This window comes from Phytophthora sojae, assembly GCF_000149755.1.
Source record: "Phytophthora sojae unplaced genomic scaffold PHYSOscaffold_10, whole genome shotgun sequence".
NCBI lineage: Eukaryota > Oomycota > Peronosporomycetes > Peronosporales > Peronosporaceae > Phytophthora > Phytophthora sojae.
In genome coordinates, this window is record NW_009258124.1 from 1,513,306 (window position 1) to 1,534,094 (window position 20,789).

Consider the following 20,789-nt stretch of genomic DNA (forward strand, 5'->3'; position numbering starts at 1 on the left):
TAAAATGGTAAAATAGGGAGCGTCGCTCCTAAAGTGAAGTATCAGGTGCTGCTATTCGTGATATTGTTGTTGCTTACTGTCCCCAGTTCCATTATTCCTTGCAGTTCGCGTTAATGCCATTGCATTTTGCCCCCAATTTGAAACTTTGGCAGCACAACAGATAAAAAAATGAAACAGAAAACAACGAGAGCAAGCGATCTACCACAGTAGCACTTCTTCAGTTCAAACATTCCGTACTGCCGAATCATCGAGTAGAAGTGCTTCCATCATGCGCGAGATCTCCGCTCCGTCATCTTCCCCCGACGTGACGACAAACATGGCGAATTGGTCGGCATGCGCCTTATCCTCGACATGGCTAGCAACGGACATCGGAATAAACCTCGCAAACGTTTCCATGACAGTCGGCATCGTTGGATTGCTTTGGTTCGGTCGAATGACGCACCATCCAAATTCATCCGAATGCATGCCCGAGAACTCGTCCTCGCCTTCAGTCATCGCTCGCCACACCATGACCGTCCTCCCAGCTTCGACGTATCTTCGAGTCACCAAGTGGATAAGCACGTCGACCGGCTCGCCGGAGTCTCGAAGGCACGGGATGCGCAGCTTCACCGCTATCGTGTTCTCGGGGTCTGTGACGCCTCGGTACTGCTCTCGGCCCGGTCGCTGATGGACTTGCACCATTGCCTGCCACATCGCGCTGCATGTTAGACTAAAGTCATGCGGCACGAGCAGCACGTCCAGGCTTTCGAGGTACTCCACGTCTCCATCGCGTTTCCGAATGGGTCCGACCTTATAAGACGCGCGGGGGGTTCCCTCCAGTCCCGCGTCTCGAAAAGCCTCGTCCGTCTGTGCGTAAACCGTGTCGATGTCTTGCAAATAGTCCTCAAAGCGCGCAATATCGTCCGCATTAAGCTGCCCCGGCGTCTCTACCGGTACTTCAAAGGGTTGCGGGGTATTCATCCCACATAGTTGCTGTCGCATCATCTCCCCCACCTCTTGAAGCACTTTTTGTCGACTAGCGACTGCACGTGCTGCTGCTCCTCCGCTACCAGTCGCCCCTCCATTTGCCTTGTGGCAACCCCCTTCCACACTGGGTTAAAGACGCTGTTCTCCTGCGCTGCCTTGGCCTTCTTCCTCGCTTGCAGCAGCTCGCTCAACTCGTCCGACAGCGTCTTCTCCTGCTCGCGCAGCGTCTGCCGCTCGTCCTTCAACTTGTTGCGGTACTTGAGTCTCCTCTTGGCCGCCTGCTTGTTCCGAAGCTCTCGTCGCTCATCTTCCAATGCCTTGTGTTGCTCTGCATCAGCGTTACCGGTAAGGACTCGCGGTACTTGAGTTGCACTCCTGGTGGGACCGTCACAGGAGGCGAGCAACGCCTCCATCTCCGCTAAAAGCTTGTCACTGTCCACTAGCAAGTCCGCTGCGTCGGTCGCAATACCGGTAGCGGTAGGGGCTTGCAACTCTGTGGGAGGCTGCAAAGTATTGAGGAAGCCCGTCAAGTCCGCCAAGAAGGAATCGTCATCCCCTCGGTCGTCTACCATTGAGTCGTACCAAGGTCTCACTCAGATTATTGGAGGGATTTGGAGACTTGCGGTAATGGGCTGGTTCCCAAAAGAGTGGGCGGGACCAAAATAATGTGATTTGGTCCTTTCGCATATGCACTGTTGTGATGAACGCGGACGAGGATTTCCTGGCTGGCCTCTTGGACGACTACGAGACGCTGGAGCCGTCGATCGAGCTGCAACATGAAGACACTGCACCAGATCTGATTCATATCGACCCTGGCGAGCTTCTAGCGGGGACCGACGTGTTGCTCGCTTCGATCGTAGATCCTGTGGAGCTCGTCGCCAGTTCTGAGTCTGAGTCTGGCACGCAAAAGGCCAAGGCGGCCAAGAGGAGACTCAAATACACAAACAAGATCAAAAATGAGAGGAAGACGCTGGAAGAAGAAGAACAACTATTGGAGGAGGAGCTGCGTCATTTGAAGCATACCAGGAAGAAGGTTAAGTCGCTGTGGGACAAGAGTTCGGCTGTGCCAGCATGGAAGGCCATCGCCACTCGGCAGATGGAGGGCCGTCTCGTGGCTGAAGAGCAGCAACGCAAGCTGAAGCATGCCGTGGAAACTCGAGCGAAGGTGATGGAGGAAATCGCAGCAGTGGTTAAAGAGAGATCGGATGCGCCCAAGAGAGATCAATTGGCGATTGAGCAGAAAAATGAGCTAAGCGCCGATGACGCTGTGCTTTTTGAGGAATTTTTGCACGATTTGGATGTAATTTACGCCCAAACGGACGAGGTTTTCCGAGCCTGTGGAGTTGAGGAGATGCCACAAATGTCGTACAGACAGGGGCCCGAGCGCAAATGCGATGGAGACACGGAGTGTATCGACAAACTGGACGTGCTTTTTGTGCCCTTCAGCTTTGAGCAGACGTGCAGTACGATGTGGCAGTCCATGCTTCACGTTTACCGACAGAGGAACAGATTTCAGTACGGCCACGTCGCTGATCCATACAACACAGTTGCAGTCAAGCAAGAGTTCGACAAGCCAGTGGACATGCTTGTTCACTGCGTTATGCGTCGATATATTGAGGCCGAGCGGATGGTCGTGGTGTGGCGGGCGCTGACTCAAGGAGAGGGAGAGTTGTTTGGAATGCACTCGGACGAGACGGGATGGTGTGTGGTGCGTCCAAACGACGAAGAGCTAGACGACACTTCGCTGATGCGGACTGTGATGCAGACATTTGTGCGCTTCGTTCCTATGAATGTGGCAAATAGATCGGCTGGTCACGTGGACGGGTTCCAGTTCACCAAACTGGTTGTGACGTCGGTGGAGGAGGACGCTGATGAAGTTGCACGCATGATGGATTCCCTCCTGCTTGATGGTACCAAGGACCAAGGCTAGACATCCATTGAAGAAACAATTCACATTGACCCGGATCAACAGGGCGTCTACTGTGAGTCGGATGTTGCAAGACGATACGATAACGTTTCTAGGCTCAAAAAGAGTGGACGGGACTAGAATAATGTGATTTGGTCCTTCACGTATGTGGACGAGGCATTCCTGGCTGGCCTCTTGGATGACTACGAGAGCCTCGAGCCATCCATCGGACTGCCACATGAAGACAGTGCGCCAGATCTGATTCTTACCGACAGTGACGAGCTTCTAGCGGAGACCGACGCGTTGCTCGCCTCCGTCGCCAGGTCCGAGTCTGGGGCTCAAAAGACCAAAGCAGCCAAGAGGAGACTCAAATATGAGACCAAAATTAAAAACGAGAGGAAGACGCTCCAAGAAGAAGAGAAGGCGCTGTTGGAGCAGCTGCAGGAGATGCAACGCACAAGGAAGAAAGTCAAGTCACTGGGAGACAAGAGCTCGGCTGTACCCTTGTGGAAAGCTATAGCTACGCGGCAGATGGAGGGTCGAGTTGTGGCCCAAGAGCAGCAAAAGAGGCTCAAGCGCGCCATTGAAAATCGCGTGAAGGTGATCGAGGAGATGCACGAAATGGCTCGAAAGAGCTCGGACGAGTCCGCAGGGAATGAATTGGCCGTTCAACTGAACGACGAGCTGACCCCCGACGACTCGGTGCTCTTAGAGGAGTTTCTACACGATTTGGGCGAGATTTACGCCAAAGCGGACGAAGTTTTCCGAGCCTGTGGAGTCGAGGATATGTCACACACGTCGTACAGACTGGGGCCCGAGCGGAAGCGAGATGGAGACACGGAGTATGTCAACAACCTGGACGTGCTGTTCGTGCCCTTCAGCTTCGAGCAGACGTGTAGTACGATGTGGCAGTCCATGGTCCGAGTGTATCGACAGAAAGACAGGTATCAATACACCCACGTCGCTGACCCGGAGAACACAATTGCAGTCAAGATTCGTCTGCGAACTGGACAGGAATCTGGAGAGCCTGTGGACATGATGGTCCACTTTGTTATGCGTCGATACATTGAGGCTGGGCGAATGGTCGTGGTGTGGCGGGCGCTGTCCCAAGGGGAAGGAGAGTTCTTTGGCATGTACTCGGACGAAACTGGATGGTGCGTGGTGCGGCCAACCGACGAAGAGCTAGACGAGAACTCTCTGATGCGCACAGTCATGCAGACCTTTGTGCGATTTATCCCGATGAACGTGGGGAATCGATCGGCTGGCCACCTGGACAGGTTCCACTTCACCAAGCTCGTCGTAACATCGGTGGAGGAGGGTGCCGACGAAGTTGCACGCTTGATGGATTCCCTCCTACTTAATGATGTCAAGGAGTGTTGAGTCGACAAGAAAGCTTGAAGTCTAGGTTGGATTCTGTATAAACAGCCAATTAGGTCGACAATCTACGAGCCCTGATAATAAAAATACACTTTTTGCCGAGCCGGAATGGGGAGCCAACAGCGAGCCTTCACTATGGGCTCCCCTCCCTCGGATTAAATGGAGAGGATCCCGAAGAACGCACCAGCCGGGCTCGCAATTCTAAGCAGAGCCCTGATTTTAAAGTTGACGGGCTCCCCTACCCCTGGGCTCGTAGAGGGCGTGGAGTAGACACCTCAAATATGTAGCGGTTGTACCATATATTTACGTACAGGCGTCCCCGGGCTAGTCCCGGCTGTATATTTTACTGTATCTCGCATAGGAAGTACAACAAGCTCTCAAGATTTGCGCGCTACTTCTGCAAACATATTGATTTAGATGAGTGTACAGCGATACCTACTGCGACAAGTGGCACGTTGCGGGAATACCTCCACCGTATTCTTGAGCTAAGCTTGTAGTAAGTCAGTACATACTCATTTATGTTCAGACCGCGTGCTTCTATAAGTACCACTGTGGCGAATAGGCCGGGGACGCCTGTACTCGACTTCTTCCACTTCTTTCGACTTCTTCTTCTGCAGCGGCATCTGCACTCAATGGTTGGTTCGGACTGCTTGGAAAAAGCGGCGTGCAACTTTCACTTGACGATTACGATTTTCCCGAAAATACCGTATGAAGTAATCACTCGAGTTGTCGTCGATCGTTGGTACGACAAGGGCAACTTGGCCGACAAACCACACCACAACTCCAGAGGTTGTGGCACTTTTCGCGATTCAACGAAGACAAACTCATATGGAAGGAGAGTCCCACCGAGTACGGCAGCGATTTACATGTTAGCTGCAGAAGAATTCCGAAGTGTATTATACTTAGGAAGCGGTTCGAATGATAGATAATACATGCCCGGCCAGGAAGTGCTGACAAGCTGCTCCAATGATAGAATGCCATTTCTTACTCGCAGCAATAACAAGCAAACGAATCCTAGGGTTGTGCAGGGGCAAGTGCCGCTAAACGCCAGTGTCCGAGAGCAGACTCGAGCTGAGTTGGCCGCCTGACTGCACGACGCCCAAAGCGCATCGGGGAAAGTAAACCGAGCTGGTTCCTCCGTACCCATGCGAAGACTTCCACGTGAGATAACAAGTGAACAGTGCCATGGCAGTCGCTCTGTACATGTACAGTATTCCAATCGAACGGAGCGAGCGCAATCAAGTTCAAAAGACCAGCCACGCCGCGTTCCGTGGCGGAAGGCGACACCTGAGGCTGTCCATTCTGTGGGGCTCAAGAGCAGGATGGTGAAGATTGTGGCAGCTCGGAGCTGTCGCTCCGCCTCAAAAGAACCACTCGGAATAAAGTTAAACCGACGATGGAAGCAGCCTTCCCCCAAGCACAGACAAGGTTCCTGGAACCCCAGAAGAGGCTCGTACAGAGCCCCAAGGCGCCGTCCGCCACCGACTCATCGTCTGAAGACTCCCACACCGAGGCCGACGCACGACCAACGCCACAACAAGCTCAAGCTCTAACCAACACCCGAAAAGAACGTGAAGCGATCCGGAAGAAAATTTACCACCAGCGACTCAAGAACGAGCGGGAATCCTTACGTCAAAGTGTCGTGGATCTGTCCAAGCAGCTCGAGGAGCTCAAGCACAGCGACAATTCCGGCCTCTTAGCAGCCAGGGACTCAATCTGGCGGAAGAATGCGCTGCAGCAGCGTCACGAGCTGCACAGAGCCCAAGCGGAGCAATCGCAGCTATTAACGGCAGCAAAGTCTCAGGCCGCGTACATCAAGACCATGTGCAAGCAACTGCCCGAGCTCAAAGACGAATCCAGTCCAGATCCTCAAATCAAAGTCATGCTACGAGGTCGGAACTACCCGCCCTTCGACGCTGCAATGTATCGCGGACACGTCCAGAGGGTTATCGAGAGTTACGCTCGAGTAGATGAAGTGTTTCAGGGGTTTTCAACTATGGAGGAGCGAGTGTTTAACTCCGTCAAGCGACGAGAATCCGATGGAGACGTGGAATATCTGCAGCATTTGAACAAATTCACGCAGCCTTTCAGCTTCGAGAAAACCCACAAGACTTTATGGGAAATATGTCAGTTAAAACATCGACAGCACGATCGGAACGAATACAAGGGGCTGTCGGACCCTAAGAACTCCATTGTGCTAAGGTTCCGATTGATCCCAGAGCTGACGACGGGCGAGCTGGCGTCCGTACTGCAGCGGTATGTTATGCGTCGGTACGAGGAGGAGAACCGAGTCGTGCTAGTGTGGAAAAACCACTCTGAAGGGGAAGGAGTGCTGAGCGGCATGCACTCAGATGAGACGGGATGGATTTATCTGCAACCGGGGTTGGAGGAGGACTCGACGGAGATTGGAGTGTGCATCCGCCAAGTTCCGATGCAGTTCAGCGTTTCGACTTCTGGCGACATCGCCCAAGAATTCCGCCGAGTTCTGCAGAACTATGTGCACGAGGACATGTTAGCGATAACTCGAGCGCTAGATCGAATGCTGCTGGAGGAGACGCTGAAAGATATCAACGTGTGATCACAAAAATAGATAAAATAGAGTCGAACGAAAGGCTTTTTATTAAAATGTTGTTGCTTCTTGATTATGATGTCCGACTGGGTTATTACTTGCAAGGTAGTAATACTTCAAGTAGGACAGAACGACGTCCACAGGGTGATGCTGTTAACACCCACTCGTACAGCTGCGTGATGAGCCCCGCTTTAGACGAAAAACATTGGTTCGACTCGCACTCATACTTTATTTTCCAAGCCCAATGGACAGTGCCAATATGGCTAGTGACGGCTTCTTCGAGGATGTGGCGGCGTGCTTTGGCACGAAAGCACATCAAGAACAGAGTCCGCAATCCGGTGAAGTTTTTGCTGTCTCGTCCGAATTGAGTACCAATATCACGAGTGTGTCAAGCTGCGGGACGCTGGGGGACACTATTAAAACACGGAAGGAGAAGGAGGCACTTCGGAAGAGGCAGTACCACCACCGACTTCGAGCCGAGCGCGACACACTACGGCGAGAGGTGGACGAATTAACTCTTCAGCTACAGCGATTAAAACAGACTCAAGCCGGAAGAAGCCTTGCGATTTACGAGCGTCACCAGCACGTCATAGCGGAGACTGAGCAAATTCTTCTCTTTGCGGCCGCGAGAGCCCAAGCTGCGCATATTGAGACGTATCATGGCCACCAATCGGCTGCCAGTGTGACCACGACCCCAGTAGATTCGATACTTCAAGCCCCTGCCCGCTCAAGCTTCGACCAGATTTTGTTTGTGGTCCACTTGAGGGGGTTAGAGTCGTGCTGCGCCCGAGTTGATCAAGTATTTCGCGAGCTGGAGATGATTAATCTGCCCGACGGAGTTACAACCACGCTGTATCGATGCCAAGACGGTGGGGGTGCGATGCAACACCTAAACAAGTTTGTCCAGCCGTACAACTACGAAGACACCCATACAGCGATATGGAAGCTGTCCAAGCTGCACCACCGACAGCAGGATCGAGAGATGTTCCTCGGTCTGATTGATGATGAAGAATTCAACGTGATCAGGTTCCGCCTGATCCGCACGTTAGCAGACGGGAGAAATGTTTCCGTGCTCCAACGGTACATCATCCGTCGACGTGTGGAGAAGAACCGCACGATGTTGGTCTGGAAAACCATCTCGGAGGGGGAAGGATACTTTTGTGGGTTGTATATGGACGAGTCGGGGTGGGTCTGTATTGAGCCTGCGACGGAAGAGGGCTCGACTTTGGTGAGGATTTGTGTCCGTCAAACTCCTATGCGCTTCAACTTTTGCCGCGTGCCTCCGTCGGTTATTGGCGAGTTCGCTCGAGTGATGCAGAGCTCAGTGGAAGAGGATATGCGGGAGATCTCGAGTTCTCTTGATAAACTGCAGCTGGACGCTACGTTGGAAGGCATCGACATTTAATCCCCCGTTTAAATATGAGGAATCGAAGTTTCGCTCGTAAGGCTTCGCACTGGCGCTGAATAAGGGGTACTACAGTATCATACATAATCCATTCATGAGCTTTGACGCTCGAGCTAGAGCGGGCAAGCGATAACAGTTTCTTAGTGCGTGAAAATTGCTATTTCCCTTGGAGTACATAAGGCAAAATGAATCAAAAACTTATTTTTTTAACCGGGTCGCGGTACCAATTAATGTCATCGTTCCTATAAAACCAGCACTAGCATCGTGGTTTAAGCGCCGCTGCTGAAAATCTTGTAAGTTCTTCAGGTGTACCGCCTTGGTTTCCTCGATCGCTGGGCGCTCAAGTGCGAGAGAAAAGTGCCTCTCCGCCTCGTTCAGCTCCCCACGCATCGCTTGACACACAGCCACATTATTGTGTACAGACGCGTTATCCGGGTTCTCTCTCAGAAATGAAAAATACCCGTCACAAGCGCGGTCATTGTTGCCAAGAGCAACGAGAAGATGCAGTCGATAAAGCTCCGACCTCAGTGTACCGCGTGGAGCGAATTCATATGCGAGAGTCCACAGATGTCGGCATTCGATGTTGCTTGGACCGCATCGCTTGACACGGAGTAGATACTCTGCACGCTGGCCGTAAATTTTCCAGTCGGCTGGGTCCGTCCTGTAAGCAAAAATTGAAATTGTAAGAAACAAACAGGCGCACATAATGGCGAGTAGAGATTAGATTCAAAACGTACCGAAGGGAATAGGCGTAGAGCGAATCCTCATTGCGCCAATCGCTCAAAAGATTCGTGGAAATCGAAAGCAGCGCCCCAGTTAGCAATAGCCATATCGCCCACCAGTACATTCTCCCATTGTGAATGGGCCGTGCATTCGTGACATCGGCATTCTTCCGCTGTTTGGACGTGTGACGGGAGCGGCTCGACACTTTCCGTTCTGGCGCATCACATGCTGGCGCTGCGAGTCGCTGATTCTCACTGGCACTATCACTTCCTCGGAGCAGCCAACGAGCAACTGCGTAGCCACCGTAGGGAACGGCAATAATTGTACTCAGGTAAGCGTAGCGATCCGCGCCCCCACTAATTATCCCGTGGCGAATCAGACCCGATACAGGCAGCAGCATAAATCCAAAGAAAACGAGCGCAAAAACGTGCTTTGAGGCAGCACGATGCCACATTTTCCACAATACCGAAGCCAACACTGCCAGCGTAGTCATGACCGGCAGCAAGCACTCTGGGTTTGTTAAACTCAAATCTCCTGGCCGGATCTGGTAGTGCGGACGCAGTTTTGAAGGCCAAAGCAGGCATCGCAGCAGCCAAATCGGCGACGCAAGAGCTTTCAGCACACGGTCAGTGAGCGACAGCGAGACCACGTCTGGGACGGAACCTCCAGAGTTCGAGATCGCAATAATAGAGACGAACGCGAGCAAAATCGCGACGGAGGGTAACCTTCTAACGGCGTAGGGAATCAGCTCCACTGCATTGAGTTTGCTCCGTTGAGGTGAACGTTGCAGACACACCCAGGCGTCAATCAGTATGAATCCCGTCGACAACATTAAGCTTGCACTTTTTGACAGCAACGCACACAGGTACAGCCCTGCAAAACACAACAAGAATAAAATTAATAGTCCTTTTGGTACCGTCTTCGAAATTTAGAGCTCCATATCCGAAGAAATGAGCGACTTTGTCGTAGCATCTCGTCCGAGCAGCACTTTCAGCACTACGCCCTTATCGTCCGCCAGACTATCGCCCATGCTCCCGCCGATAAGCTGCTCCAGGTTGTAGTAAATGTTCTGCAGGTGAACGAGTAGCGCCCAACTGCTGAATAGAGCCACGAGCGTATACGGCTGCGCACTGGGCCAGCCCACGACCTCGACGTGGATGGGGTGAACCATAAACACCACAGCACTCACGCAACACGCGTGGAAATGGAGGCCGCTCCTCCTCCTCCTCTTCTGTAGCTCCAGCCCCGCTCTACCTCTCGACCCCCGCAGCTCCGTCAGCACGTAGTCGACATCCAGCAGCCCCGCAGACGCCTTCGCCAAGACGAACCCAGCAGCAAAGTGCACCGCAACTGACACCATTCGAACCCACGCTACTTGGGGCGCCTGGTGCTAGTAGGCGGTCTCAGCAGCGACGAGTAGAGCTCCTGACGCCGCTGCCAGCGGTGGACAGACCACGCATCCAGCCCCACAGTCTTCACTGTAACATACTTGAGCACCCACCCCAGAGGCTCGTACACGTTGAGTCGGACCATTGTGAACATGGCGCAGAGCGTCCCCAGACTCCAGGGGCGTTGGAGGACGCGGTTATCCACGTAGTTGCTGTGGTCGTCCCAGTATGTAGAGTGTTGAATGAAGAGGCGCGCCACGCTCGCCTGTCTGCCAGTCGAGTTATTTTGCAACTGAAAGCAAACCCTCTCAAACATGTTATTATTGTTTTAGCAAGTACGAGAGAAGTTCAGATCGCCAGCTGTGGCCTGGATAAGAGCTGCCTGCCAACCATACCGTGCAGGTTCGGATGGCTCGGACATTCGGACAACCTTTAAAACTAAATGCTATTAAATGCTCCGTGAAGTGTGGTGCACATGAAATCTTTTGCAATCCTCCGTCATACAGCGGCTGTTTAGTGGACAACGGCTTGGGGACTGCGGCCAACAGCATCAGCTGCAGCAGCAGCAAGACGTCCGGGATGTCGGCGCCGTGCGGGACGGCGGGTCGTACTGCAGCTGGTCCTCGGGCGGGGTGGCGGCCGTCGAGGCCAGCAGCAGCAGCGGGCTGAGGAGGACGAGGAGGTGGTGGAGGTGGCGGCCAACAGCGGGGTCGACGACATGAGAGGGATGCCTACGGTGGACACCTACTGTGACACTCACTTCATGTAAGTAGATAACGAGATGGGTGAATGAATCTATGTATGATGTAACTATGTGTTGGGACCTAACACTGGATCGCGACTACAATTACGTTATGCTGGGATTGTTGTAGGGCTCAAGAACACGCACCGGTGCATCTTCAAGAGCATTGCCTTCCTGCTGAAGTCGCTGGTAATTCCTGATGCGGTCGTCTAGCTTGCCTTGAGCATACATCCGCTTCAAAACCTTAACAATTGTGCCATGCGACTTTGCTTTCACGTTCTCAGCCTCCAGGAAAGCAAGAACGTTTGCCTCGGCCTCCCGTCCTGAGCTCAGGATGCGTCCCTTTGCTGTGACCTCATCTCCGGTCACGTTGTATCCGGCTGGGAGAAAAACCCGCATAAAGGCCACGGCCACCTCGCACTCGTGATAGCGCCGCCGGTTTGGACGCGCGCTTGGCAACGGAGGCAGAAACCACTCGTACCACACAGTCGCGAGTGGCTTCGCACGCTAATGCGCACGAGTTGCCGCGCCGCTTGCAGTATCCGACAAAGCGCTGGACGAGCTCGACAGGCTACCAGCTGCTGTTGTCGACGGAGCGGTGGTTAGGTCCGATGGGTGCTCAAGCCGCTGCACCTGCTGGTTCAATGCCTTCACTTCGGCTGCTAGCCCTCCAAGGATCTGCGCCTGCTGCTCCAAGAGCAAGGTTTGCCTCCGCAAGAGTTCGTCGTCTTCAGCACGCCGTGGTGCCGGACTGCGTGGAGTGTCGTTCTTGGACGGCTGTAAGGTACGATGAATAGCCATTGACCATGCAGCAATTTCAGCCTCTGTCGCCTGTACCTGACTTAGTGCTTCTTGAACCCGTTTGATGTACAGTGACTCTGGCCTAAGCCGAAGCATGTCGGGGTAGTGGAGAATGGCGGTGGCGGTAAGTACGTCCACTACATCATCTCGCAAGCTGAGTCTCTCCGTGAACCCCTTCGCAGCCGAGAAAAACCGGTCTTGAAGTAGGCGAATTCGATGCAGAACCAGAGGATCAAAGTCGTCCAGTGTAGGTAGCCGCGGACTAGCTTTTAAACCCCATCCAGCTAACGACTTGCCGACGGTTTGATCTTCCTGCGTCGTGCCAACAATATAATTGAACGCTTTGCTCACAGCACTCATGCTCCAGCCTCCACGGTCTAGAATCCAAGGTGTGCTGATTTTGCTATCACTATTCGCGTTTTGAGCAGCTCCACGCCGAAATGAATGCGATGATAGCCCTGGCGTCAGGTTAGTACCTTCGGTTTGGCAGACACCACTCCACTTCTGCAGTACGCGATTAACATACGCGTGAATTCCGGGGACTGTCGCTTTGTTCGCAGGTGCTTTTGGGGTCGGCGACTCAGAGTTGGAGGTTGCTGGAGACCTGGTACGTGCATCAAGTAGTTCGCGGAGCGGCGTTTCGCCAATTTCAGTCGGCAGGAGCTCTTGTGTATCCCGAGGAAGCTGATCCATGAGAAACTCGCTTGGAGTCGACTGCATAATTGTAGCCAAAGCTAGTGCGTGAATTGGGCAAGACGAAAAATCGTTTGGGTCGTGAAAAATCGACGCTCCTTGATACGAGGCAGACTTCATGCGCTTAAAGGTGATAAATAGACACCCACCTGTGTACCACGATTAAAAATACACAAGCTCAAAACCAAATTAGGAAAAATAAAAAGACAAGTACTTACCAGGGTAAACAGCGACCTGGTTTTTCACGAGACACATAGTGTCTGAAGACCGACCCAACAAATACCAAAGAATGTTGAGAAGGGCTGCATCCTGGTAGTCCTGCACAGATACAGCCCCCTTCAATATCGCTAAGCTGAGCGAGCGCAGGTCGCTTTTCGTGCACGGTGGGGCCTGGTGCGTAAAGTCTGTGCCTCGCTTGGAGCAGTACTTGTCGAGGATTGACGCAATCTTTTGCAGCCGACGACCCGATACAGCACTTAAAGCTGGAAACAGCTCGAGTAGGTGGTTCTTGACGTTGCCAAAGTAGCTGGCGACCGAGTTCTTGGATAGCAGCGAGCTCTTCGAGCTTTCTTTAAATGCTAAATACACTGCAAATTTGTCGAGAACAATATAGAGAGTATCACCAGTTGAATCCCCACCTACAAACTTATAGATGGCGTTGACGGTGAAGCCCTCGGCGACCGCGAAGCGCTCGAAGGCGTTGAGAGCCGTCGAGCGAGCCCGCTGGGAGTTCCCAGGTATGAGCGCTTTCGTCGACATGACTCGTTTCTTGAGTGGTTATGCTGCCTCGTCTGTCTGGCGCCCTCAAAATTAATATGTGTCCGAATATTGACGATATTTTCAGAATATTTGACTTACTGACTTTAACTATAGAAATATCAAATATTTTCAGATGTTCGGACAAAATATGTCCGAATTGTCCGATTTGTTACTTACGGCACAGCATGAGATTTGAGGCACGCCGATTGCCTCACAAAGTATGAGAAAGTCTTCTGATAGGCCAAGCGCTAGTGTACTATTGTAATGCGAAATTCTAGATGTCCGAACGGACACGATATTCTACCATACATAGTGCGATGACGACACGAGGCCGAGGAGTGAGGAGTCGAGGACGCAGTCCGAAGACAAGCTCACTTCCTCTTTTGCCTCCAGGTACCGAGCACGGATCTAGAGTAGTAGGCCTAGGAATAGAGGATAACCAAAAGAGTAATACATTGTAGTGAGCTACCTACTCTGTGTAAACTGTTCATTTCAACATTTCAAGTACAATGAGCCAGCCCCAGGTTGACAAGTCGTCGGTCGACTCGCTGAAGTTCAACGGGAAGTCCCTGCACTTCGCTGCGTGGAAGAGCAAGTTGATCATCCACCTCAGGGCGCTGAGTGAGCAACGCGCGCTCGAGGAGCTGCAGCACAAGCGTGCAAAGCCGCTGACGCGCTTCGAGGATCTGCTCGAGAGCCAGCCGGAGCTGCCGCCACGCCCGGCCGCGGCGGACAAAGAGGCGACATGGTAGCACGATTTGCACGAGACGCTGCTGAATCAGCAGTCGTCGTACATCAAGCGGCTGCTGTGTAAAACGCTTCCGGGCGGTTTCAAGGGAATCGCGACCAAGCAAATGGACTAGCCAGTCCATGTGATTTGGCGGCTTGTTGAGAAGCAGTACAGCCTCAGCAACGCGGCAGGCGTCGTCGGGCTGGTACAGCAGTTCCTGGAGATGGTGAACGCCGACTTCAAGAGCGTTGGCCAGCTCTTATAAGACCTCAACAACGTGCGCAGCCAGGTCAACATGAACGCGCACGAGGCTCTGCACACGCACATGATCACGTCGAAGATGATGCTGGTCATGGTGTCGGTGTGCTTCCGAGGCACATGTGGGCCCCCTCCGTCAAGTTCACGGAGGAGAGCTTCACGCTGGAGAAGGTGAGCGAGAAGCTTGCCAACATATTTGGCAACAAGACCAAGAGCGAAATTATGGCGCTGGCTAGCGGCAGGGTGGTCAACCACGTCAAGTCGAACTCAGCCAATGGGATTTCACGACGCACCGTGGCCTTGGCATTGGCCTTGCCCTTTCCATTGCCCTTCATCTTGGGTGTAGGCTCGTGCACTTCCTTGCGAGCCTTGCGGCTTGGGTACGTCCACACGTTGCGGCGAAACACACCCGCAGCCCTGTCTGCGCGACGCGCGGGGCAGTCAAGCATCTTGTGTGGGCCAATGCCATCCCGATCGTTGTGCGCGCCTGCGCAGTAGTAGCACTTCATGTACCCGACGTTGTAGTGGGCGTCGTTGATCGGACCGTCTGCGGCCTTTCGCTTGCCTAGAACGGATCCCTTCGGATTTGTTGGATCCGTCTTGGCTGGGGTAGTCGTGGCGGTAGACGCGTGCGACCCGCAGCAAGATTCGCTGCCCGCGACCCCGGATGGGTACACGAGCCCGCCCCCAAGCAACTTTCAGCAGCCTGACACGCCGGGAAAGGGCGCTTCGCCGATGAGCGACGAAGACGAGCCAATGGAGAGCGTCGTCAACGCCGTGAAAGCTGACGCTTCGGGCACGGCTCCAGCCGCCGCTAAGCAATCGGACGACGACGTGGACATGGAAGGAGGGCAGCAATCCAGAGATTCCCGAGGCGACGAAGAGCTTCGCCGGCATGCTGACTGACCTCGAGAAAAAGGTGCGAAGTTTGTATCCATTTCTGTTAGACGATGATTCGTATCTAACCACAAATTCTTGGGTACTTGACTCAGGGTGCGGGTACGGACTAACCAGCGAGGCAGCGCGGTTTGTGCAGAAGGAGCCCTACAACCAGTACATGTTTACGTTCGCACAGGGCTCTAAGCATTCAAATATACATCTTGGCACGATAAAATTGTATTTGCATGGTCCACAAGGAATTAGACCTTTTCTGTTCGAAAATATTGCGTTAGCACCGGACGCTACCTCGAACATTCTGAGCGAGTTCTGGCTCAGGCGCGGTGGGTACCAGATATTTGGTTCCCTAACTGGCGAGTACAAATTTGTGTTATTTGCCAATGAATTAGTGTTTGTTGCAAAAGCAATTAACGGGGCATACTATATACAGAATAAAACACTGCAAGAGCGTCAACTGCTGTGTAACGCAGTGAAACAGGAGCCCTGTAAACCACTAGCTCGCCTAGGTACTGGGAGGTTAGAGCGCACACTGCAGGAGTGGCATGTGAAGCTGGGCCACCTTAATAAGGATGCATTAATTGCAATGTTAAACACAAAAGTGGTGGCTGGAATGCCAAAATTTTCCGCGCCAGGTCTAAGAAAGATCCCATTCTTTTGCACAACTTGTGCAGGGATGAAGAAGAGGAGAATGTCCTACCGGAATGCGAAGGGCACCAGAGATGAGAACCCAATCAGCACCATTCATATGGACACAGACGGTCCCATGAAGACCATAGGGGTGTATGGCAGCTGCGGGAAAATCAAATACTTCCTGAGTATCATTGACGACAACACGTCGTGGCGCTGGACCTACGTCCTAAGCAGTAAGAAAGAAGTCTTTGAGAAAGATGAGGAGCTACTTTTGCAGCTTGAGCGTGAGGGAAAGTTCACGATTCGTCGGATCCGGTCCGATGGAGGAACTGAGTTTGTGAATGCAGCCTTTAAAAGCTTCTGTAAAGGCAAAGACATCGTATTCCAGACATCCAACGCCTACAGCCCCGAAGAAAACGGAGCTGCAGAGCGAGACCACCAGAGCAAACCGGATAGAGTTCGTTGCGCGTTGAAGGACGCAGCTATGGAACACAGATGGTGGCCAGAGGCGCTCATGTACATGACTTATGCGCAGAATCGCACACCCATGATACGTTTGGGAAACAAGACACCGTATGAGATGGTGTATGGGGAGCCTCCCAACGTGAGCAAGCTACCTGTGTGGGGATGTGTGTGTTTTGCGCACGTTCCTGCTGCCCTAAGAAAGGACAAAAAGCTGTCTGCTCGCGCCGTAAAGTGCCGGTTTCTCGGAATATCTGAGGAAACGAAGGGTTATAGACTCTGGGACATGTATAACAACAAGCACATCTTATCGCGTGATGTGCTGTTTGATACGAACAATGTAGCCACCATGGTTCAGCGAGCTTTCGGTCAGGCCGAAGAGCCCCTCACAATTGAATCTGCCGCGCGCGAGCCACCCGCAGCAGAGGGAAACCAAACACTAGTCACCGAGTCTATGGAGACAGTGGGAGCTGAAGCACTTGCCGACGGGTCCACGGCAGTAGTGGGAGCTGAATCACGAGCACAGGGGTCTACTGAGGCAGTGGGAGCTGAAGCAGCTACTGAAAACAGTAACCCAGCAGTGGGAGCTCAAAAGAAACGCCAACGTGTGGGACTCGTCGATACGCCACAGAGGCGTGAATCCCGCCCACGTAGAGAGGCGAAGAAGCCGAAGAGATACGCGGACTATCAGTGCTTCCAGGCGATGCTAGATAAGAGCATTGCGCAGGACATACTAGAGCACAAAGTGCCGACACCACGGTCGCTCAAAGCAGCCTTAAGTGGACTTCATAGAGAGCAATGGAAACAAGCTCTGGAACTTGAGTATGACTCCTTGATCGAGAATGGGACGTGGAGACTCGTCAAACTGCCACCCGGACGTAAGGCTTTGCCCTGTCACTGGGTGCTAGTAGTAAAGTATAACGCCGACGGGGCTGTCGAGCGGTTCAAAGCACGCATCGTAGCACAGGGCAACCACCAGGAGTTTGGGGTAGACTGTGATGAGGTATACGCGCCCGTGGCACGATTTGAGTCGCTGCGCCTAGTGCTGGCGATAGGGACGATATTGGACTGTCATATCCACCAGATGGATGTCCATACGGCGTACTTGAACGGCACGATGGAAGGAGAGCAAAAGATCTACATGAGGCAACCTCACGGTTTTGCGAAGCGAGGCCAAGAGCACTTGGTCTGTGAACTTCTGAAGAGCATCTATGGCCTGAAACAAGCCCCGCGCATCTGGTGTAAAGTCGTACATACCTTTTTGACGTCGATGGGTTTTGCACGCTGCCACAAAGAGTTTTGCATGTACGTGCAAAAAGTGGGAGTAGATTGGATCATAGTCGTGGTCTATGTCGATGATCTGACGATCATGTCGCGGAACATGCGACTAATCGATGGGCTCAAAGCCGAGTTGTCAAAACGGTTCAAGATGAAAGACCTTGGCGACATTCACTACATCCTCAAGATAGAGGTAACTCGCAATAGGAACCAGCGTGTGATGATGATCTCACAGCGCAAGTACATTGCAGAGCTGATCACGAAGTACAAACTGGTCGATAGCTCGCCGGTGATGACACCGCAAGCACCTGGCCTCGTACTCGAGCCAGAGACGAACATGAGCGCAGAGCAGATTGCTGCGCAGCCTTACGACTACAGAGGCATTGTTGGATCACTCCAATATTTGGTCCGTGGCACACGACCGGACATCGCCAACGCGGTTAGAGAATTGAGCAAATTTCTGTCTTGTTACAACCGCACGCACTGGGAAGCGGCTAGGCGAGTACTCAAATACTTGAAAGGGACGTCAACGTACGGTCCGTTTCTCGATGGAAAAACGAGAGACGTGACTTACGAAGTGTACACTGACGCGAGCTTCGCGTGTCAACCTAAAGAACGTAAATCCGTAACAGGGTACGTAATCCAAATGGCCGGAGCCAGTGTGTCATGGTGTAGTAGCAAGCAGGGAGGCGTGTCGCTCTCTACTGCTGAAGCTGAACTCATCGCACTAAGTGAGGGAGCTAAAGAAAGTGAGTGGTTGTGGCACTTGCTGGGAAAAATGGGGTTTCCTCAAAAGGTACCAGTGCAAATATGGTGTGACAGCAACGCTGCCATCAGCATTGTGAAAAATCCTGGAAATCACAAAGCAAACAAACACATCGAGATCCGCTACCTGTTTACGAGGGACCTGGTTGAACTTGGCCGCCTCAAGATATCGTACTGCTCTGCAACAGAGATGACTGCGGATATTCTCACTAAAGCTCTCCCCACAAAACAATTCCTGAACTAAGAGAGAAACTACCAGTGCGAGATCTGAAACTTTACCCTACTACTTAGTGGGAGTGTTGAATGAAGAGGCGCGCCGAGCGCGCCCCGCTCGCAGAGTGGCAGCAGGCTTCGCCTGTCTGCCAGTCGAGTTATTTTGCAACTGAAAGCAAACCCTCTCAAACATGTTATTATTGTTTTAGCAAGTACGAGAGAAGTTCAGATCGCCAGCTGTGGTCTGGATAGTGCAGGCAGAGAGCTGCCCGCCAACCATACATAGTGCGATGACGACACGAGGCCGAGGAGTGAGGAGTCGAGGACGCAGTCCGAAGACGAGCTCACTTCCTCTTTTGCCTCCAGGTACCGAGCACGGATCTAGAGTAGTAGGCATAGGAATAGAGGATAACCAAAAGAGTAATACATTGTATACTCTGTGTAAACTGTTCATTTCAACATAGAGGATGTCCCAGTCGCCAGACTTCTTCGTATACAGCAACGGCCACGCGTAGATCAGCATGGCCGCGCTGCAGAAGACGGCAACGCATTGTCCTCGAGACAGTAGCATGGTGTGATACTGTGGGGCTCTGAAGGGTCCCTCCTCGAAAAGATTTTGGCTACTTCGATCATCGAAGTTCGATGTGATTGGTCGAGGTTTGAGATGATAGGGGTAGGGAGCCAAGGAAATGTATTTGTTTGTCCTGAGGAGAGGTCCGCCGAGGATACATGTAGTGTTTAGATAGCGGGCGGATTTCACCGTCGTTGTCTGTGGTACGTCTATTGGCATGGGGGATGAAGATGGAGGACGGGTATCACGCCCTTCAAAAACTTACAAAAATCAGGCTCCGCACCCAGCCAAACTCAGCAAAATGAATAATCTACTAGGCTTCGTGTTCTTACACAAAAATTCTACAGCATCGGGTGGGTCCGATTGGTTTACCGATCTCAGGTAATTCGGATCGGAACGACAGATTATTATTTTTTTCAACTCGAGAAACTAAGGTAGGGCTGGTCGCATGTGCGGAGGAACTGTCGGTCGCGCTTAGGATCGAGAGTGCGGAAAATCATGAGGGAGCCATCCGACCCGAGATCTATGCGCATCGACAGTATGAACGCTTGAAGACGCTCGTCCGAGTCTTCGCGGTCAACAGTGTGGACGAAAATGACTGCGTCTTCGCTTACTCGCTGCACGACGTGGAAGTGCATGGTTGCGTCGCGCGGACTAATGATCTTGGACAACTCTGGCTGGGATACGACTTCCCAGATACCCTGTGCCATCTTCTGCATCGAATGATAGGGGAAGACCTTGTCCAGCGAGAACATGAGCTTGTCTGAGTGGAAAATGTGTCGGTGCCTCCAACCGAACACGGTCGTTCCGATGGACGAGTGCAACTTGCTCTCTCGAAATGCCTTGAATTCTCCATAAGCCACGCCCGCAATGTTAGAGAGATATTCTTGCGTCAGTCGAATATTTAATAGCGTTGGGTTCGTCCGCTTGTGCTCCTGTTCTTGTTGCATTTTCTTGTTTTCGCGATTTTGAGCGTCAGCAAACTGGTTGAGCTGCTTCTCAGTAGCCAAGAAGCTGGCGTTGAGGCGAGCCAGCTCGGCATTCTCCTTAATTAATGCGCACTGCATCTGCGTCAGCTCCACGTACGCCTTGTTGTTGAAGCCCACATCGTGGCATGGTGGCGTTGGGCTTGCATCCCGCTGGTGGCACTTCGCAAGTAATTGTCTGTGCTGAAACTCCAAGGTGTCGACCTGGCGTTGGAGCGTGTCGAGCAAGGTCTAATAGGTGCAGGCGCAATAAAGATCAAGGCCCGATCACTTTTAGTGCAGTGTATCCAAGTAATGAAAAGGACCAAACCGTTAGTAAAGACGCTTGACGTGTACTCGGTACTTGGCACGATCTGCGGCACTCGTGAGGAACCCCAGATCATCCGCTTCATGTAGGTCGACGAAGTCCATTCCGACGGCGTTCTGAGTCCTACGGGACAAATGCACGAGTGGGTGAAGCGACTGCGTCGCGTAGATACTGTAGGTCAACGTGACGATGACCGACCTGATGAGCCGTGACCAGGAATGGGATAGGGAGATGCCAGATGGCGCGCTGCATGTGATCGTCGAGTGGATAGTCAGGAAAACAGTTTAGGCTCGGCTCGATTGCCGTGACCTGCTCAAGTTGCGTGCTCGGTGTGTGTGGGGGGGGGGGGGCAGTCGACAGACC

At 52.6% G+C, this 20,789-nt stretch overlaps 10 protein-coding genes across 10 annotated transcripts; 4 read left to right on the forward strand and 6 right to left on the reverse strand.

The window, feature by feature from the left end:
• Positions 1 to 240: 240 nt before the first annotated feature.
• Positions 241 to 798, reverse strand: PHYSODRAFT_383166 (hypothetical protein; the record flags this gene model as incomplete). The annotated part of the gene is made up of 2 exons (XM_009537381.1): positions 241 to 570; positions 637 to 798. Coding segments are annotated over 2 exons (492 nt in total), but the record flags the coding sequence as incomplete, so codon positions are not given.
• A 182-nt stretch (positions 799 to 980) lies between these two features.
• Positions 981 to 1,538, reverse strand: PHYSODRAFT_524629 (hypothetical protein; the record flags this gene model as incomplete). The annotated part of the gene is made up of 1 exon (XM_009537382.1): positions 981 to 1,538. The coding sequence occupies one exon, from the start codon at positions 1,536 to 1,538 to the stop codon at positions 981 to 983; it is 558 nt and encodes a 185-aa protein (XP_009535677.1).
• A 524-nt stretch (positions 1,539 to 2,062) lies between these two features.
• On the forward strand, positions 2,063 to 3,535 carry PHYSODRAFT_389535 (hypothetical protein; the record flags this gene model as incomplete). Its single annotated transcript, XM_009537383.1, has 2 exons — positions 2,063 to 2,812; positions 3,014 to 3,535. Coding segments are annotated over 2 exons (1,272 nt in total), but the record flags the coding sequence as incomplete, so codon positions are not given.
• A 2,110-nt stretch (positions 3,536 to 5,645) lies between these two features.
• PHYSODRAFT_252373 (hypothetical protein) lies at positions 5,646 to 6,827 on the forward strand (the record flags this gene model as incomplete). The annotated part of the gene is made up of 1 exon (XM_009537384.1): positions 5,646 to 6,827. One exon carries the CDS (start codon positions 5,646 to 5,648, stop codon positions 6,825 to 6,827), a length of 1,182 nt encoding a protein of 393 aa, XP_009535679.1.
• A 250-nt stretch (positions 6,828 to 7,077) lies between these two features.
• PHYSODRAFT_305839 (hypothetical protein) lies at positions 7,078 to 8,223 on the forward strand (the record flags this gene model as incomplete). The annotated part of the gene is made up of 1 exon (XM_009537385.1): positions 7,078 to 8,223. The coding sequence occupies one exon, from the start codon at positions 7,078 to 7,080 to the stop codon at positions 8,221 to 8,223; it is 1,146 nt and encodes a 381-aa protein (XP_009535680.1).
• A 1,006-nt stretch (positions 8,224 to 9,229) lies between these two features.
• Positions 9,230 to 10,560, reverse strand: PHYSODRAFT_409164 (hypothetical protein; the record flags this gene model as incomplete). Its single annotated transcript, XM_009537386.1, has 3 exons — positions 9,230 to 9,671; positions 9,906 to 10,330; positions 10,396 to 10,560. Coding segments are annotated over 3 exons (1,032 nt in total), but the record flags the coding sequence as incomplete, so codon positions are not given.
• A 621-nt stretch (positions 10,561 to 11,181) lies between these two features.
• PHYSODRAFT_524943 (hypothetical protein) lies at positions 11,182 to 11,583 on the reverse strand (the record flags this gene model as incomplete). The annotated part of the gene is made up of 1 exon (XM_009537387.1): positions 11,182 to 11,583. A coding segment is annotated over one exon (402 nt), but the record flags the coding sequence as incomplete, so codon positions are not given.
• On the reverse strand, positions 11,584 to 13,329 carry PHYSODRAFT_525623 (hypothetical protein; the record flags this gene model as incomplete). Its single annotated transcript, XM_009537388.1, has 2 exons — positions 11,584 to 12,719; positions 12,789 to 13,329. 2 exons carry the CDS (start codon positions 13,327 to 13,329, stop codon positions 11,584 to 11,586), a joined length of 1,677 nt encoding a protein of 558 aa, XP_009535683.1.
• Positions 13,330 to 13,838: 509 nt separating this feature from the next.
• PHYSODRAFT_339429 (hypothetical protein) lies at positions 13,839 to 15,223 on the forward strand (the record flags this gene model as incomplete). The annotated part of the gene is made up of 5 exons (XM_009537389.1): positions 13,839 to 14,077; positions 14,234 to 14,306; positions 14,349 to 14,420; positions 14,459 to 14,611; positions 14,843 to 15,223. 5 exons carry the CDS (start codon positions 13,839 to 13,841, stop codon positions 15,221 to 15,223), a joined length of 918 nt encoding a protein of 305 aa, XP_009535684.1.
• Positions 15,224 to 19,549: 4,326 nt separating this feature from the next.
• Positions 19,550 to 20,347, reverse strand: PHYSODRAFT_525790 (hypothetical protein; the record flags this gene model as incomplete). Its single annotated transcript, XM_009537390.1, has 1 exon — positions 19,550 to 20,347. A coding segment is annotated over one exon (798 nt), but the record flags the coding sequence as incomplete, so codon positions are not given.
• Positions 20,348 to 20,789: the final 442 nt, after the last annotated feature.